Below are 20,684 nucleotides of genomic sequence, written 5' to 3'. Positions count from 1 at the left end.
ATTACATTGTGGAGTACAAAGTGAGGTTAATTTAAGGTGTTTTTGGGTGTCTTGTTAAAATATTTGGGTTTTGAGGTGGTGGTACAACGGTGGTTAGGAAGAAGACCAAGAAGATGAAGGTGCTAATTAATGTGTCATTGATTTTGTCAAATCTTAATGGTCCCTATGATGTCATATGTAATTTTGGTTTTAACATGTGTTTGTTTTAAATTTTGGTTTTTTTTGTCCGCGTTGGCAGAAAATGTTTTGGGGAAGAATTTAACTGTACAGTGTGCAGGCTTGTCCAAATAATTTGACGGCATTCTTTTTGAAACTTGATTGTATTTTAGGAAGATTTTTAGAACAAAATGAAAGTATGTTTCATTTTTAGGTCGTTAACTCTAATAATATTGGAATATTTCACGAAAACCTTGAGAGCCTTGAAAGATCATTGATAGACAGATTGATTTGATCAAATCGAAATAACCATATTATAGACTTATAGTTCCACTCCACTCGATACATACATGCATAAAAATTTCATCGAAGTATCTACCATTACATCCATTACTTTGGCCAACTGAGGGGGTGATGTGTATATAACATTATTTTTAAATTTCAAGGTACTCATTTTCCATCAAGTGTGAAACAAAAAAGATGAACATGTACACCTGTATACGATGGATAGAGGCATAGAAAGAATAATAAAATTATGTGGGGACCAAGAACAACTGCAATGCTGCATTATTCCAAATACATGAAACTGAAATAGAATCGTTAATGATTTTATTAGTTACCTTGAAGAAGGGATGCATGCAATGAGATTCTCCTTCAGGATCAATAATGGTAAAAGACATTGGCTACATTATGAATAATTTATCCTATGCTGTTTCAATTTTGAGGAGAAAATTATCGACATGTTCATTTATATATCAGTAAAATCATCTTTATGATCTAGATTTAATACATGTGCACATAAATCTGAATTGGCCAACTACAACCTCCATTATCTCATCATTCAAATCTCTGTCGTAGGCCTCAAATTGGGAAAAGAGTAGATGGATCATCAATTACCATTTGACTTTTCTTATCCTCCACAATGTTCACTAAGGGTTTCCCTAATCTATCCAATTACCACATGGGCAATGAAGAACATTGGCAGTAATACACCACGGGTGGAAGATATTGCCACAGTTAAATACCCGATAGTCGTGACCCCGCACAGGATCTTGACACATGCTGCAACTTAGTGGCGGGTCTGCAAATATACCCAATCAAGAATAAGTAATAATGCATTAAGAGTAAAATAATCTAAAAAATCCAGGTAATATATATTCAAGGGGCAAGATAATACAGCTCAAATTTTCTGCCGATATTGCTGGAGTAGTGTAAGCTTGTACATTTGCTGCAGTTATTGGTGGAAGAGCATAAACTTGTACATTTGCTGCAGGTACTGGTGGAGGAGCATAAGATTGTAACTTTGCTGTGGAACGACTGCATATGGTGCAATGCGGACGACTACAAATGGAATTACAGCGCAAGTTGTAGTAATGGCCACAGCCACGTTCCACATCTTCCTGACCCTATGCAGTACCATCACAGATATTACACCTCACTCTTGGGGCTTCAAATACCCAATCGAGCATAAGTATACATGCAAAAAAAGGCATAAAAGTTGTGTGTATAGAGACTAAGATTTCAAATGTAAATTTCCACAAAAGAAATTTCTAGGTACAAGATCATACCATTCCATTGCTGACTAACATCCTGTTGTGAATCTTTTACAGACGCAGGGACTTGCCTATATATATGCTGACCAACCTGTTGGGAGTGTGCTTCAGATACCACACTGTTGTTCCTATGTTCAGCAACAAACTGACATGAAAGTGTGTCAGTGTCAGGACCACTGTTTCGTTGCTAAGCACCAACCTGTAGAGTGGTTATTCCGGATGTGGGGGTGGGTTAATCTGTCGTAGAACATTCACCAGGATGTCATATTCCTCGTTATCAACATCTGCAATAGTTACACTTGCAGGTATGATTTTAAGCATAATGAATTATGGACAAATAGTAGGTGTAAAGCCCTAAACAGATCATATTTTAACATTTCATCCTACCATATGAAAGTTATCCTGAAACAAGGAAAGTGTGAACTATCTCACCCTCTTATGGGTAAAATAGCTTTAATGCGTGGGATACTTGCATCTGCACAAGGTCAAACCTTAGCACCCTAGTTTGGTAGTCAGTTGCAAGAGTCGTGGAATTCCTCGACCATCTCTCAGACCACTGAACTGGGGCTAAGGTTTGTCCTTTATCTTTCTTTAACAGAATCTTAGTATCTGAGCTCATATATTGGATTGAAGCATTGCCTGTTCCGCCAGAACGTGATGACCTGGTAATTCCTACTTTATTAACCCCTCCTTGGTGTGGAGCATTGGGCATTCCGTAATGATGTAAATTGGTAGATCCTACTTCATATATAAACGAAGATTAGAATAAACAAAGATCAGAATGCAGGGAGAATGGAAGGCCAGTATTACTGCCGCCGAATACCTGAGTGACCTTGTGAAGTTGGAAGTGTATTAGTAGCATCGAGTCGTGGAACTCCTGGACCATTCCAATGACTACCAGCCCAGGTTGCTAGAGTGTTTAACATATTAGTATTTGACAGAGTAAATTGCAATGAAGCATTGGCTATTCCGTCGGGAAGTGATGAGCAGGTATATCCTACTGGAGTAACCCATCCTTGGTGTGGAGCATTGGGCGTTCCGTACTGGTGTAAACTGGTAGATCCTACACGAATAAACTAAGATTAGTATAAACAAAGATTACAATGCAGGAAAATTGAAGTCCATATTATTACTGCTACGGAGAACCTGAACAACCTTGTGCAGTTGGAAGAGTAGTAGCGTCCTGTTGTGGAAATCCTCGACCATCCCACTGACTATAGAATTGTGGTGCTAAATTTTGTCTTCTAGCTTCATTTGAGATAGCCTGATTAGTATTTGAGATTATATTTTGTACTGAAGCATTGCCTACTCCGTCGAGATGTGATGAACTGGTATATCCTTCTTGATTAACCTCTGTGTGGAGCATTCTGTGTTCTAATTTGATGTAAAGTGGTAGATCCTTCTGCATGACCCGTTTCAATAGTAGTAGCAGAGAGTAGTAGACCACCTTGACCTACAGTGAAACCAACACTTTCTACGACGTGGGCAGTAGTACGTACTAGAGAACTGTAAGGATGACTCCTGGAGCCTCTGGGTACATTACGGCGGCGTGGACTGGTATTTTGAGTACGTAAAGGTCCACCAGCCCCTTGAGAATATGTTGTGGGCGGTCTAGGTGGTCTACCGCGTCCTCTTCCATAATTGTGGTCTCTCTGTGTGTGTTGTTATTAGTAGGCGGTCTACTGCGTCCTCTTCCAAAATTGTGGTCTCTCTGTGATGTGTTGTTATTAGTTGCATCTCCAGTTGTAAACTAGTGTAAACTGGTAGATCCTACATGAATAAACTAAGATTAGTATAAACAAATATTACAATGCAGGAAAATTGAAGTCCATATTATTACTGCTATGGGGAACCTGAACAACCTTGACCTGCAGTGAAACCAACACTTTCTACGACGTGGGTAGTAGTATGAACTACAAAACTGTAAGGATGACTCCTGGAGCCTCTGGGTACATTACTGCTGCATGGACTGGTATTTTGAGTACGTAAAGGTCCACCAGCCCCTTGAGAATATGTTGTAGGCGGTCTAGGTGGTCTAGGTGGTCTACCGCGTCCTCTTCCATAATTGTGGTCTCTCTGTGATGTGTTGTTATTAGTTGCATCTCCAGTTGTAGATCCTACATGAATAAACTAAGATTAGTATAAACAAAGATTACAATGCAGGAAAATTGAAGTCCATATTATTACTGCAACCGAGAACCTGAACAACCTTGACCTGCAGTGAAACCAACACTTTCTACAGCGTGGGCAGTAGTACGAACTACAGAACTGTAAGGATAACTCCTGGAGCCTCTGGGTACATTACTGCGGCGTGGACTGGTATTTTGAGTACGTAAAGGTCCACCAGCCCCTTGAGAATATGTTGTGGGCGGTCTACCGCGTCCTCTTCCATAATTGTGGTGTCTCTGTGATGTGTTGTTATTAGTTGCATCTCCAGTTGCAGATTCTTTTGACCTATCCATCCTTAAAAACAACGAAATAAGCTCTAAAGCCTCTCAACACCTCTTTCCAGACACTAGGAGAATCAGCCTCGAGTAGGAAGAACTCTGCAATCAGTGACATTTGAAAGAAAAAGGAAAACTTAAAACAATCTAATGGAAACTAGCATAAGGTGTTGCAGTAAAGAGATTATAGCTCCTTTAGCTTTTTGATTCAAGACTAAATGCCTGTAGGATTATTCTTAATAATGAAAATTTCTCTAAGCCCAACACACATAACTGAATGAAACTATAAACTAGTTGTATACTCTATTCTTCCAACCTCTGAGCTCACTCCTTTTTCTTTTTTCCTTCTCCTCTCTTTCTTCTCTCTCTTTATATCTTCCCCTCTTTCTTCTGGTTCGTCCATCTTTTCTTCATCCATCGGTCCTTTCTCTCTCCACGTCTCGCGGCGGTTAGCCCCCCACTCTGGCGGTTAGGATACTGCTCCCTTTCTCATCAGGTCTTGCAGCGGTTCCAAAACGGTTATGATGTCGCGGACCTGATCCCATGCGATCTGCTCCCCTGTACTATACCACATCCAGTCCATTTGTCCCCATCAACCTCATAGGTCATACATACTACCCCTACAGATGCCCTCTCTCGGTCCCATTGATGGTCCGCGGACAGAAATGGGGCCGAGAACTAACTTTCCTCCTCTCTTTCCCGTCGTATATCTAGTTCTTTTTCTCTGTCACCACTCACCACTCCTTATTTTATTATGTTCCCTATTTTACTTTTCTCAGCACGTGTTCCACACTCTCACCTGCTCCCTCTTTATTGCCATGTGGAAATACGGCGCATGCGCCTCCAAACCTGCTGCCTCTTCAATTTTCGAGAATCCACGTGTTTCAACTTCTGTGGTTCTTTCTTTCTCTGTAAATTCCCCTTTTGCCCCTGCCCCTTCAAATCCCGCTCAAACTTTTTATTTTTTTACAAAACCCTCAAACCCTCACTTACCTCTTCCACTTCTCTCTCCTCAACCCTTTCTGCTTTCTCTCCCCAGTTCTTACCTCCGGCAGTTATCTCCGGCTCCGCTCGCGCTCTCCATATCTTCTATTGCTTTGGCTCCTCCTATTGCAGGTTTGTTCTTTTTTTCCTTTGCTCTTCATTTTCTTTTCCTCTCGTTATTTGTTTTCGTATCTGTTGGTGCTGTTGCATCACTTTCTTCCTATCTTGAAATGTGAATTTTCCCTTTGAGTGAAAGTCCATTCCTTGCGCTGTTCCCATTATGTCTGGATCGGAATCGGCGGCTACCTCCACCACCCAATCCGATCGTTCTGGATCGGCCAACCCCAGATCTAGTACGCCCTCCGTGGACAAATCGGAATCCCCCACTTCTGAATCACACAGTCCAGCCGCTGTTCCCTCTACTTCTGGGAGGACCTTTTCTATTCCTCCCCCGCCGTCGTACTACCGCAGACCCAACTTAGATGCCGTTAAAGCCGCTTACGGCATTCCCAGTGACGTGATACTAGAACACGTGTCCGCCTTCACACACTTTCCTCACTTGGTAACTCCGCGACCTGGATATCTTATCGCCACTGTAGGACAAATAGCGGCAGGTTTGCGTTTTCCATTAACTCTTCTTGGCGTCGAAGTGTGTAACCACTTCAACATTCCGCCATGTCAAGGCATAGGTAACTTCTGGCGTGTTATGTACGCCGCCAACCATTACAACGAGACCCATTCCCCCAAAATCCAGCTCCGCGATATTCTCGCCCACTTTTATATAAAGAAAAGCACTAAACTTGGGGGCGTGGGATACCAATCCTTCTGCACTCGTCCGCAGAAGAAGTCTTTTATTCTTCACATTACCACTTCTGACAAAGTGTGGCACCATTATCCATTGTACGTGTTGGGGAGTTTTTGTCCGCGGACCTCCCTTCGGAAGTTTCTCTGAGGCATCTCCATTTCCTTCCCAGTGGTAAGCAAACCATTTTGAGTCATAGTGTTTTTTGTTCAATTTGTTTGTAACTTGCCTCTATTTTTGTTGATCCAGGTTGGAGACCCGACTCGCGGTCACAGATATACACCGGCGTTATTTCAGAGATCTTCCAATCCCTTCGCGACCTTGGAAGTGCCCAGTGTGAAATTCTCGGCATAGATCCCGTAAAAGCCAATCCTCTCTTACTTGACCCTTCTCTGAAAGACATCGGCAGATATCAAGGCCCACTCTACCGCCTGCCGCCCCCCCAAAGAAAGAAAGCCAAAACCGTCACCTCCTCAAAAACGAAAACGCCCCCTTCACCGATCCTTCAAGTATACCAACAAAATTTCTCATTCACGAGCTGTCGCTCAACGTGCCGCTGTCTCTAAGGCCCCTTCTACCACTGTTCCCTCATACTCCCGTGTGGCTGAGTGGGAAGACGACTTTGCCCGCAATCCTTCCCCAACTTCTTCCCCGATATGGATGTGAATAAATTCAAACTTTGGGGACGGCGATTCGACGGCGATCGCGATCGTTGAAGGCTGGCGAGAAGAGTCCTCTTCGCGAAAAGGGCCAAGACTACTTCATCCCCCCCGGTACCAGCGGCGATACTTCAGCGGTCTAGTCGCGACCCTCGCCCTCGGGCAAGATCCCATCCTAGCGGGTCCCTTGACATCCGCCCAACTGGCGTATGGCATCCCAAATTCAAGGCCGAGACCGCGATGTCAACACTTCGCGACTCGCTCTGAGAATCCAAATTGTCGCAAAGATCTTTGTTCTTCACTCCCATCTCCCTCGAGATCAGGCCTATGGAGACTCTGGCACTGTTGCGTCCCATAGGGCCTCAATCTATACGGGTTGGGAAAAGGTGTGTGTTATCATTGTACTTTCCCATTATCTGTTTCACTATCTTTAATTCCCAATATTTCTCTTCAGCTGAGCCTGGATATTGGCTATGTGCTGCGCGGCTTAACCAGTACTGTGGAGAACCTGGATGCTGCGAAGCAAGAGATTGATGGCTTGAAATCGAAGTGCTCCAAGTTGGAGAAGGAAAGGGACGACTCACGGAGCGCGGCCCTTAAAGCACAAAAGGAGCTCCAGGTTGCCGAGGACAAGCATCGGGATTACGTGGCGGGGGTATCTTCAAAGCTGGAAAGCCTGAAAGAGGCAGAGAAACTTGCCTCCCAAGCTGCTGTGGACAAGGCTTTGCAGGAAGCCGCGGAGCGATTTCGTAGGTTGGCTGCCAAGAAGATAACTAGGGAACTGCAGCAGCAACTGGACAATCTATCCACAGCTGGACGCCTTCTTCCCCCGCCACCTCCTGTTTCAAATACCCCACCGCTGGTTCCCCCGTCCCCGAACGTTGAAACTGTGGAGACGGCTACCACGGAGGTGCCTATATTGACTGCTAGCGCCGAGGCCTCCCCTGGAGAAGTGGGCGAAGAGAATAGCACCGCTGTTTGTGATGAAGCCAACCTCACTCAGGAAGGAGTGAATACAGTCCCCCAGCAGTAGACTATGCTGGCTTTCTTTCTTTGGAGTTAATTATTCTGATCTGTAACATTTTGTGAACAAATGCTTTTGCTTGTGCTTGTGTTAGAACATGTATTTCTCCGAACCAATGCTTCCGTTTTGCAAGTGGCAAATACTGTCGTTTGTTTCTCCCTTTGTATGTTATTAACTGTCTATTATTATCTGAGCATTCTCTCTTATCAAATCACTATGGTATCCATTTAATCAAAACTCTTCCCTGATATTCCTTCCTAACCATTCAATGGGGCGATCGTGGTTTGTTTCTCAAATTAACTCTGTCTTACGGTCTTCTGACTTTAACTAGTTGTGAAGGTAGATCGGGTTGCCTCTAGTTACATTTGGACAAACAGTCCGCGAAGGACTCGTCCCCCCTGCGCTCTCTTTGTATAGCCGTGAAGCTAGTCAAGGTTGCCCCGAGTTTGATTCGGATATACATTCCGCGAAGGGCTCGTCCCCCACACACTCTTAATGTATAGCTTTGAAGCTAGTCAGGGTTGCCCCCAGTTTGATTCTGATATAAAGTCCGCGAAGGGCTCGTCCCCCCCGCACTCCCTTTGTATAGCTGTGAAGCTACTCAGGGTTGCCCCCAGTTTGATTTGGACATACAGTCCGCGAAGGGCTCATCCCCCCCGCACTCCCTTTGGATAGCTGTGAAGCTACTCAGGGTTGCCCCCAGTTTGATTTGGACATACAGTCCACGAAGGGATCGTCCCCCCCGCTCTCGCTTTGTAAGCTGTGAAGCTAGTCAGGGTTGCCCCGGTTTGATTCGGACATACATCCATCCAAAGGGCTCGTCCCCCTCCCTACGTATAGCCTGTGAAGCTAGTCGGGGTTGCCCCGATTTGATTTGGACATACACCCGCCGAAGGCTCGTCCCCCTCCCTTTGTATAGGCTGTGAAGCTAACGGGGTTGCCCCCGATTTGAGTCGGACATACAGTCCGCGAAGGGCTCGTCCCCCCCGCTCTCTTTCTGTATAGCTGTGAAGCTAGTCAGGGTTGCCCCCCAGTTTGATTCGGACATACAGTCCGCGAAGGGCTCGTCCTTCCCCGCTCCCTCTGTATAACTGTGAAGCTAGTCAGGGTTGCCCGCAGTTTGACTCGGACGTACATACTCGTCCTTGTTTCGTTTCTATTATCTGCTGCTAATCCGGTTGGAAGAAATGCATGTTTATTTCATAGTCATAATAATAAACATTACAAAGAGTGTTATCAAATATGAAAACATTGAACAAAGATCTTAGACATGAAATTTTTTCAACATTCTGATGTTCCACGGCTTATCTATCTTCTCTCCAGTCGTAGTCTCTAATCCATAAGTTCCAGAGGTACCCTTCTTACTGATGACATATGGGCCTTCCCAGTTTGGCCCCAGCTTCCCGTCGTTTTCTTTCTTGGTGGCAGGAGTAACTTGTCGCAGCACATAGTCCCCCACCTGGAAACTCCGTGGCTTCACTCGTTTATCATATTGTCTCTGCAGAGTTCGATGGTATTCCTCCAACCGAATACGGGCGATCTCTCTTCTCTCTTCAACAAGATTCAAGTCCGCGGCCAATATTTTCTCATTCAGTCCACTTTCCACAGCTTGCGTTCTGGTCGTGGATTCTATCATTTCCACTGGGATGACGGCCTCTACTCCGTAAGCCATTGCGAACGGCGATTCATTAGTGGAAGTTCTTGGTGTGGTCCGATATGCCCATAGCACATGACTTAACTCGTCTGCCCATGCACCCTTTCTCTCTTCCAACTTTCGCTTTAGATTGTCCATTATTATTTTGTTAGATACTTCTGCTTGTCTATTTCCTTCAGGGTTGTATGGGGCAGAAAATCCTTGCTTGACCTTAAATGCTTGAAGAAATTCTCGCACTTTTTTCCCTGTAAACTGAGTTCCGTTGTCTGCGATGACAGTATGCGGCAGCCCGAACCTGCATATTATATTCTCCCACAAAAACTTTTTTACATTCTCTTCTTTAACTTGTTGCAAAGCTACGCCTTCCACCCATTTGGTAAAATAGTCAGTAGCAGCTAACATAAATCTCCTTTTTCCACTTGCCAGGGGTAGAGGTCCTACAATATCCAGTCCCCACATGGCGAACGGCCATGGGCTGAACACATTATGCAGTGGCTCAGCTGGTGAATGGATGAATGAAGCAAATTGTTGGCATTTCTCACATTTCTTGGCGTACTCGGTGGCGTCTCTTTTCATATGGGGCCAAAAATACCCTTGCCCTATCAATCTATGAGTTGTGGTTCGCCCCGCGGAGTGACTGCCGCAATCTCCTTCGTGAACCTCCACCAGAACCTCATGAGCTTGCCGCGGACCTATACATTTTAGCAACGGGCCACTGAAGTTTCTCCGGTACAGGTCATCATCCAGTAATGTGTACCGCTGACTCAACTGTTCCATCCTTCGCCTGTCTTGTTTATTCTCCACCTCTACTCCCCTCAAGAAAGCCTTGATTGGTTATATCCAACTCTGATCCCCTTCGGTAGCGAGGCAAATATCATTTTCGTCTGATGTACTCGGCTTGCTTAACACCCTTACTTCAATAGACCGACCCTCTGATCCAGGCAAAACTGCAGCCACATAAGCCAAAGCATCGGCATGTCTATTCTCTCCGCGGCCCAGATGTGCAAACTGTATTTTGTCGAACTTACTTGCCCTTCGCTGTAGGACCTCAAGGTATCTTGCCATCCGTGGACAGCGAGCTGCAAACCCACCATTCACCTGACTCACTACCAAGTTGGAATATGAGAAAACAGACAACTCCTTCACCCCTAGATCTCTCGCCAAGTCTAACCCAGCTATCACGACTTCATATTCAGACTCATTATTTGAGGCAGCGAATACCAGTTTCATGGATAACTCAAGGCGATTGTTCTCAGGAGTAACTAACACGACTCCTATGCCATTTCCTGTGTCCGTAGCAGAACCATCCGCGAAAACTCTCCACCCATTACGCACATCCCACGGATCCAACGGATCGCGGCTAACCTCCCCTTCAAATTCCATTACCATTTCATCTCCCCAAGTGGGATTCTCCGCAGGAAATTCGGCCAGAAACTCCGCCATGGCTTGCGCTTTTTCTGCTGTTCTGACTTGGTAGGTAATCTCATAAGAACTGAGTAAGACCGCCCACTTAAGCATCTTACCTGACTTCTCTGCCTTCAACGCTTGTCTCAGAGGCAAATTTGTTACCACTACCACATAATGAGCTTCGAAGTACGGTTTCAATTTAAGGGCTGAAAATATCAACGCCAAAGCATACTTCTCAATCCTGCTATACCGGGTCTCTACTTCCAGTAAGGTTTTGCTTTGAAAGTACACTGGCTTTTCTATCCTGTCGATCACCCTCACAAGAACGGAACTTATCGCGTACTGACTAACCCCCAGATACAAATGCAATTTCTCTCCCTGTTCCGGCCGTGACAGCAAGGGTGCCTGCCCTAGGTATCTTTTCAACTCTTGAAAGGCTGTTTTGCACTCCGCGGTCCAATGGAAATCAGGAGATTTTTGCAGCAATCGGTATAGAGGCCGGCACTTGTCCGACGATTTGGAGATGAATCTGTTAAGTGCGGCGACTCTCCCAGCTAGTCTTTGTACTTCCTTCACATTCTGTGGAGATGGCATCTCAATCAATGATCGGATCTGATCTGGATTTGCTTCAATTCCGCGATGAGTGACTATGTAGCCCAGAAACTTTCCTGAAGTTACCCCGAATGAGCATTTCTTGGGATTTAGTTTTAGCTTATACTTCCGCAGTATGCCAAAAGTTTCCTGGAGGCCTTCCAAGTGCTCCCTTTCCGACATGCTCTTTTCCACCATATCGTCAATATATATTTCTATCCCCTTTCGAATCTTGCTTTCGAACATCTTTTCTCCCAACCGCTGAAAAGTAGCACCCGCGTTCTTTAAGCCAAAAGGCATTCTGGTGTAACAATAAGTACCACCTTCCACCACAAAGGTGGTTTTCTCCTGATCTGGCTCGAACATCGCGACCTGATTGTATCCCATCGACGCATCCATGAAGGAAAACACCTTGTAACCTGCCGTTCTATCAACTAGCTCATCCACCCGGGGCATCGGGTAACAGTCCTTCGGGCATTCTTTGTTTACGTCTGTGAAGTCGACACACATTCTAACCTTGCCGTTCTTTTTCGGTACCGCGACTACATTAGATAACCACTCTGTAAACTCCACTTCCCTTATTATCCCTGCCCCCTTCAACCGTATAACCTCTTCGCGGAGCCCTCAGCGTATTTTTGCCTTATACTTCTCATCTTTTGTCGCACTGGCTTAGCATTTTCATTCATATGCAAGTGATGACAAGCATACTCCGGATCCAAACCTATGATATCCTCGATCACCCATGCAAATATATCGGTGTTGTCTGCAAGAAAATGTACCAATTTACATTTCCATTCCTCCGGCAAGTCCGCTCCAACCGAAGTAAACTTTTCCTCCTCTCCCACCCCTAGGTTCACTACCTCCAACTCATCCAACATTTTCGGTCCCAGTGGAGGCTCATACCCCTCTATTTCCGCTTCCTTCTGTAATTGCTATGCAAGTCCAGTATCGTGCGATGACCCCTCGCCCTTGGTACCGCGGACCATACTTTTTACCGTCACTTGATGGATACTCTGCGCTGCTACTTGATCACCCTTTATTTCATATGTTCCCCCATTAGTAGGGAAGCGGATCACCTGGTATAATGTCGATGGGACGACTTTCATTTTGTGGATCCATTTCCTCCCCAGGATGGCATTATACTGGGAACTTGCATCCACCACCATAAATCTGGTGAATACCGTTGTCGGGCCGGCTGTAACCGGTAGCATCAATTCACCCAAGGGCTCTGGCATGCTGCCGTTGAACCCATAAAGATTAGTTTGGGGGGCTTGTAACTGATCTTTTTCAATATTCATCTCCTCCACCGCCCCCTTAAACAACAAGTCGACTGAACTGCCGCAGTCTATCAGCACTCTCTTTACCAGATAATTGCCCATCGCTATAGTAATCACCAGAGCATCCTCATGCGGAGAAATTACTGACTCCAAGTCTTTCGGGGTGAACCTTATGCTTTCATCGCCCATTACGACTCCTCGAACTAGTCGCGGTATGCTCACCACTTCATTCACTTGTTGTAGGCTTGCTGTCTTTCTCATCTTTTCTCGGTGTGCATTTCTTCCCAGGGTTTCCCCACTGAAGATGACATTGATGGTACCTAAAATTCTTGCCGGCACTGGCACTCTCTCGGCTTGGCGAACCTCTACGACAAACTCCCTGAGCATCCCTCTTTCAATCATTCTCTCCACCAACCACTTCAAGGCGTAGCATTCATTAGTGGCGTGATTCCTGACTTTATGGTAGGCACAGAATGGCTTTCCATCTATCTCCACTGGCGTACTCCGCGGACCCTCAAAGTACTGTAGTCCCTTAATCAGCGGTAAGATTTCCTCCAGTGGCCGGTTTAGCGGGGTCTGCTCGATTTCCCTATACGGCTTCCTCTCTTGGGTATCCCTTCGGCCGCGATCTCCCGTCCTATCCGGACCTCGGCTTTCACCTCTGTACGTTCCTTTCCCTCTTTCCTCTTCTCTTCCTTTTCCCTTGCGGTCATCGCGGTCAACGGCCTGCACTGCCTTCCCTGCTCTCTTATGTTCCTTTGCATTTCTCTGCATTATGTTCTCATATCGTATATATTTTTCTACCTTGGGATACAGAGCGTGTAAAGAAGTGATTTCGATTTTGGAAACCGACTCATGAACTCTAGTTCCAGCCCTCAAGCCGTGCTGGAAGGCTATGACCGCTGCATGTTCCTCCAAATTTTCCACCCTCAATGTCTCCTCCTTGAATCTGCACAGAAACTCTCTCAAGGATTCCGCTGACCTTTGTTTTATGTTGAACAGTGCTGCGATGTCAACCACCCTTCTTTTCTGGTGTATGAAGTGATCAACGAACGCGCGCTCCAATTCTTCAAACTTTTGGATACTCTGCGAAGCCAACCTGTAATACCAATCCGAGGCTCCCCCCTTCAGGCTAGCGGGGAACATCATGCAACGAAGCCCATCATATTTATTCTCCTGCCATAACGACATCTGTTGCCTGAAATGGTGCAAGTGATCCGTCGGGTCTCCCCTTCCATCATACCTCTCAAATCTGGGTTGGGAGAATCGTTTCGGCACTTCTGAACTCCATACCGAATCTGCTAGTGGATTTTTGTTGAGGCTTGCAACCTCCTTCTGCGCAGCGCTCTGGTTCGCTTTTTCTACAGTGCGATTCATCTCTCTCCTTCTCAATCATCGCCTGAACTACCTCCAAGGTGATACCCGCCGTTTGTTCAACGTCCTGTGGCGGATACTCCTCGTTCTCCCCCTCTACTTCGCTGCTCCGATGATCCTCCCGACCCATTGCACCCTGCGTAACCTCTCTTCCCTTCCTTAACTCATCATTCTCCGTTCGTAGCCTAACTATCTCCTCCTGAAGAAGTCTGGTAGCATCCGCTGCCGCGTTTGATACCTCTTCTTCTCCTACCCTTTCTTCTTCAGTGCTCTCTCTTTCTTCGATATTTTCTCTCACCGTTGCTTTCTTAGGTCTCCCTACTCCTCTTTTCACTACCGTAGCCATTTTCTCTTCTTCCCCACAGACGGCGCCAAAATGTATACTCTATTCTTCCAACCTCTGAGCTCACTCCTTCTTTTTCTTTTTTCCTTCTCCTCTCTTTCTTCTCTCTCTTTATATCTTCCCCTCTTTCTTCTGGTTCGTCCATCTTTTCTTCATCCATCGGTCCTTTCTCTCTCCACGTCTCGCGGCGGTTAGCCCCCCACTCTGGCGGTTAGGATACCGCTCCCTTTCTCATCACGTCTTGCAGCGGTTCCAAAACGGTTATGATGTCGCGGACCTGATCCCATGCGATCTGCTCCCCTGTACTATACCACATCCAGTCCATTTGTCCCCATCAACCTCATAGGTCATACATACTACCCCTACACTAGTCAACTGAATGTTTCTTAATATATCCAACGAAATGCACAGAACATTTCAGATTTTCAATCAAATAAGAAACAAAGAACAACCAATGACATTAAAATTCTTTTCCTCTAAGCCCATATGGCAACAATTTCGTGGAACCGGAAAACAATGTTCAAGATTCTCGGAACAAAAATACAAAGACAAGATCTATGTGATTCATATTACAAGATCATAAATTCTATCTCCTATCAACTAAACAAAAACCATACAATCGCTATTCAAAAGCAGAATATCACGAGAAACTTTCAACATCAAAATTTCTGAACAACAACAGAAAACAATATACTTCAAAGAACAAGTTAACAAACACAATTCTGATAAACATAACTAAGTTTTTCAAGAAAATTTTCAACAAACTGAACCAAATTGCAAAAGAACAACTGAACTCCGTAACAAAACTTTCAAGAAAATGTTAGGAATGCAAGAAACAGAGTTAAACTAACTTTTGTTCTTGCATATTCAACAAACAAGATTGAAACTGTGGCAAGAAACTAAGTTAGAATGCATTAAAGCTCTAAAAGATACCAAGAATAAAGATCATTACAAACATTCAAGAACAACAGAGCAAATGAGAACCCAATAAGAGATTTTCAGTGCGTGATTAAATGAAATGCATGAAGAACAGAGAACTACCATAGCAGCAAGTAAGGAAAGAAGAAGAAGAATGAACCGTGGAATAGTAGTATCGGGGTGTTTCGGTTGATGAGACGCGCCTTTGGTATCGTTTCGGGTTGTAAGAAGCCCCGACTTTGAACCAGTGATAACTTTGTTCCCAAGTTTGTTTTGGTGTTAAAGTGACTTGTATACCCTTTTAAATAAAAAAATTTGTTCCCAAGTTTGTTTTTGTGCTAAAGTGACTTGTATGCCCTTAATATATATATATTAATATTATTAATATTAAAGCTCCCACAAGGGGGGTATTTTTTGAGCTCTATTAAAATTCTAAGTCATCTCCTATTAAAACGGGAATTTCTCCCCTATTTGAAAAATAGGAATTCCTCTTCTATTATAACGAGAATTCTTATTCTATTAAAACAAATTCTAACACTTCTAATTAAAGCAGGAATCCTTCTTCTATTAAAACAAAATATGTTTTCTAATTGAAAAACGGGTTTTTAAAACTTAATTAAAACTTCATTTAAAACAATTTGTTAAAAAATCAAAACGGGTTATCGACTAAAATGATAGTCAACGGGATAGAAAAAAAATATAAATGTTTTCAAAAGAGCCGGTGCGTATGCACGGGCCTATAAGCTAGTCTTAATATTAAAGCTCCCACAAGGGGTATTTTTTGAGCTCTATTAAAATTCCACGTCATCTCCTATTAAAACAGGAATTTCTTTCCTACTTGAAAAACGGATTTTTTTTTTACAACGGGAATTCCTCTCCTATTATAACGTGAATTATTCTCCTATTAAAATGGGAATTCATCTTTATTGAAAATTAAGGGAAAATCTAGCATATCTAATTAAAACGGGAATCATTCTCCTATTAAAATAGAATCTCTCTCCCAATTGAAAGAACGAGTTTTTAAAACTTAATTTAAAATAATTTGTTAGAAAAGTAAAACGTGTTAGCGACTAAAACGATAGCCTCAATTTTCTAAAAAAAATCTAAATGTTTTCAAAATAGCTGGTGCGTATGCACGGGCCTACAAGCTAGTCTTAATATTAAAGCTCCACAAAGGGTATTTTTCGAGCTTTATTAAAATTCTACATCATCATCTCCTATTAAAACGGGAATTCATTTTCTATTTATTAGACACTTCTAATTAAAACGGGAATCAATTTTCTATTAAAACAGAAATTCCCCCTCTATTAGAAAAAAGAAATTCTAACACTTCTAATTAAAACGGGAATCTTTTTCCTATTAAAACGGGAATTCCTTCCCTATTGAAAAGGAAAAATATAACATATCTAATTAAAACGAAAATCATTCTCCTATTAAAACGGAAATCATTTTTCTAAATTAAGTCAACTATTAAAACGGGGTTAACAAATGGGTTTATAAAACTTAATTAAAATAATTTGTTAGAAAATTAAAACGGGTTTTTAAAACTTAATTAAAATGATTTTTTATGAAATTACAATAGATTAGCAACTAAAACGGGAATCACGATTTGTTAGAAAATTTCTATATGTATATAGTTATGATTGTTGAACATGTTTTCAAAAGAGCCGGTGTGTATGCACGGGCCTACTTTCTAATCTTAATATTAAAGCTCCCACAAGGAGTATTTTTCGAGCTCTATTAAAATTCTACGTCATCTCTTATTAAAACGAAAATTTCTCTCTTATTTGAAAAATCGGAATCTTTTTTTACAACGGGAATTTCTCTCCTATTAAAACAAATTCTAGCACTTCTAATTAAAGCGAGAATCATTCTCTTATTAAAATGGGAATTCTTCCCTTATTGAAAAGGGAAAATTTAGCATATCTAATTAAAACGGGAATTATTCTCCTATTAAAACATGATCTCTCTCCCAATTTAAAAAAAGAAGTTTTTAAAACTTAATTAAAACAATTTGTTAGAAAATTAAAACGGATTAGCGACTAAAACGGTACTCCCAATTTTCTAAAAAAAATCTAAATATTTTCAAAAAATCCGGTGCATATGCACAGGTCTACAAGCTAGTCTTAATATTAAGGCTCCCACAAGGGGTATTTTTTGAGCTCTATTAAAATTCTCCGTCGTCTACTATTAAAACGGGAATTTCTCTCTTATTTGAAAAATGAGAATCTATTTTTTTACAATAGAAATCCATCTCCTATTATAACAGGAATTCCTCTCCTATTAAAACAAATTTTAACACTTCTAATTACAGTGGGAATCATTCTCCTATTAAAATGGGAATTCCTCCTCTATTGAAAAGATAAAATCTAGCATATCTAATTAAAACGAGAATTATTCTCATATTAAAACAAGATCTCTCTCCCAATTGAAAAAACGGGTTTTTAAAATTTAATTAAAACTTCATTTAAAACAATTTGTTAGAAAATTAAAACAGGTTAGCGACTAAAATGGTAGTCCCAATTTTCTAAAAAAAATCTAAATGTTTTCAAAAGAGCCGGTGCGTATCTTAATATTAAAACTCCCACAAGGGGTATTTTTCGAGCTCTATTAACATTCCTCGTCATCTCCTATTAAAACGGGAATTTCTCTCCTATTTGAAAAATGAGATTTTTTTTATATTATAATTATAACACTTCTAATTAAAGCGGAAATCATTCTCCTATTAAAATGAGAATTACTCTCCTATTGAAAAGAGAAAATTTAGCATATCTAATTAAAATGGAAATTATTCTCTTATTAAAACAGGATCTCTCTCCCAATTGAAAATTTTAAAATTTAATTAAAATTTCATTTAAAACAATTTGTTAGAAAATTAAAACGGGTTAGCGACTAAAACGGTAGTCCCAATTTTCTAAAAAAAATCTAAATGTTTTCAAAAGAGCCGGTGCGTATGCACGGGCCTACAAACTAGTATATATATATTTCTTATATTTGGTTTATTACTCAATTCCTTTAACCCACATTTTGTGAAACAATTCAACAGCCTTTAGATACAATTCAGCTCGAACATAACTCGAAAGCGTAGTACTCCACGATGACTCACTTCTCTGAGGCATTTCATCAAACACAAATCTGGACGACTCAATATATCCAAATTCTGAATTCATATCAATCAATTTTTTATTATATTTTTTTAATATGAAATTAGCTGAGGACTAACTGAGCTGTTGGGACAAAATGTGATTTCAGGTTCGAGTGGTTGGATAGAGAGTTGAGAGCTTTGAGAAGTTAACTTATTAGTAAGCTCTAATTTGAATTTGGTTACTTAGTTCTTAGCCTCCAAGTGAGCTTGTGTGTTGTGTTGCTAGTGTCCAACGCTAAATGCTGCTGCTTTACACAACAAAAACATTTAATTAGGGGTGATCTTGGACACACCCATAAAAATACTCCCATACCTCATAACTAACATAAATTTTTGCTATACCCCAATAACTGCCTAAATCCAATAATATCTCCCATATATTTTTGGGGTATTTTCCATAAGGGCAAAAGGAATAAAAAAAAAGAAAAGCAAAATAACAACACGTCTATTTTGTACCCTTTTTTTAAAACTAGTTTCGACCTGTTCTTTAGTGAAACTTTCTTTAGTGATTTTGTACCCTTGTTTTTAGTGAAAGATTCTTTTCCCATTCTTCTTCATCCTTCGCTGTATCTTCTACCCAAAGTGAATAATATAATTATTTATTAGGGAAAAATAAGTAAACATTCCAAACAAAAATTCCACTGTGGTTAGGAGACTTTCCAAGTACGTCTGTTATATCTTTCTATCTATTCATTCCTATTGGAGGAAGGATGGGCCTTCATGGAGAAGGGAATCACAAAGCTGGAAAAGCTCTTAGAAGGGCTTCCTGAACCACAGTTCAATTCTAACGAATGCATGCAAAGGAACACCAGGGAGATGTTGAGGAATATCTCAAAAACAATCATCATGCACATCCTGGGGTCGACTTGAATATGACTGTGTTAACTACTGGATTCTGGCCAAGCTACAAATCTGCGGAGCTGAAGTTACCTGTTGAGATGGTTAGGTCTATGGAGGATTTTAAGGAGTACTATAAAACGAAAATGAAACACAGGAAACTTACTTGGATATACTCTCTTGGTACTTGTATTGTCACTGGGAAGTTTGAACAGAGGAATATCGAGTTGGTTGTGACTACTTATCGGTCGCACTTCGCTTCTATTCAATGAAGTAAATGAACCGGGTAGCTTGAGTTATTCTGATATCAAGGAACAACTAAACTTGGACAGGGATGATGTCACTAGATTGCTTCACTCTTTGGCTTGTGCGAAATACAAAATACTGAACAAAATCCTAAACACTAGAACCATTTCTACAAAGGACGTGTTTGAGTTCAACTCAAAGTTTACTGACAAGATGCGAAGGATCAAGGTCGCTCTCCCTCTAGTTGATGAGAAGAACAAAGTATTAGAATATGTTGATAAGGATAGACGATTTGCCATTGATGCCTCGATTGTAAGGATCATGAAGAGCCGAAAAGTCTTGGGACATCAGCAGCTAGTGGCGGAATGTGTTAAGCAGCTAAGCCGCATGTTCAATCCCGACTTTAAGGTAATCAAAAAGCATATTGAAGATTTGATTACTCGTGATTATCTGGAAAGAGATGCAGAAAACCCACAACTATACAGGTATCTGGCCTGATTATGTGAATTGCAGTAGGATTCTATTTAATTTTATTTATTTGTCAATTGCAGTAGGAGGAAGGTTTCACTGTGAGAATTTTAGTTATTTTGTTGATATCGTAGGAATTCAACAAAAAAAGAATACTTTGTTTAGGCAGTACATTACATTCATAACTAGTGTTCTGTTCTTAGTATAATAGTCTTCTGCGTTCTCCTATTCGTCAAAATTTGATTTTGAATTTTTTTCTTCATTCTTATTCGGTTGGTATTCATCCTCATTACTTTTGTATGATTGACTTAAATCAAAAATGGGTATTTGCATGTTTATTGATGAGATAAAATAATAAGAGGTTATTGGAGAAGAAAAAAAAAAAAAAAAAAAAACCGCAATCTTTTTCTTCTACAACTGAATCACGTAGAGTAAATGACTTGTTTTAGTCAATAAATATCTAGGGTATGCCTAATAAAAAAGAAGGGTAATTTAAGAAGCTAAATATGTCTAAAATCATTTTATTTATTTATTTTAAAATTGGAGTACAAGAGTGTTTTGTTGGGTATGTCCAAAATCACCCTTAATTAGAGACATGGTGCCAGTTGTTGTTGTTGTTGTTTTTTTTTTTTTTGATAATTTATTTCCTTCCCAATTTGGAGGAGGTCCAATTCCTGCATATCTTGCTGCCCTCTTAGCCAGTTCATGGGCCTCTCTATTTGTGTTACATCTTATCCAAAAGAACTCAGTATTGGACTCATTATTTATATTACAAACTTGAAATAAATCGAAGATTTTCTTC

The 20,684-nt window shown here is 41.6% G+C and overlaps 1 protein-coding gene and 1 pseudogene across 1 annotated transcript; one reads left to right on the top strand and one right to left on the bottom strand.

The window, feature by feature from the left end:
- Positions 1-12,206: 12,206 nt before the first annotated feature.
- Positions 12,207-13,742, bottom strand: LOC147518528 (uncharacterized). Its single transcript, XM_086593946.1, has one exon. The coding sequence runs from the start codon at positions 13,740-13,742 to the stop codon at positions 12,207-12,209; it is 1,536 nt and encodes a 511-aa protein (XP_086450072.1).
- A 5,380-nt stretch (positions 13,743-19,122) lies between these two features.
- Positions 19,123-20,057, top strand: LOC147518527 (cullin-1 pseudogene; annotated as a pseudogene).
- Positions 20,058-20,684: the final 627 nt, after the last annotated feature.

The sequence above is a fragment of the Coptis chinensis genome, chromosome 2 (assembly GCF_015680905.1).
Source record: "Coptis chinensis isolate HL-2020 chromosome 2, ASM1568090v1, whole genome shotgun sequence".
Taxonomy (NCBI): Eukaryota; Viridiplantae; Streptophyta; class Magnoliopsida; order Ranunculales; family Ranunculaceae; genus Coptis; species Coptis chinensis.
This window is presented reverse-complemented; position numbering and strand designations above follow the sequence as displayed.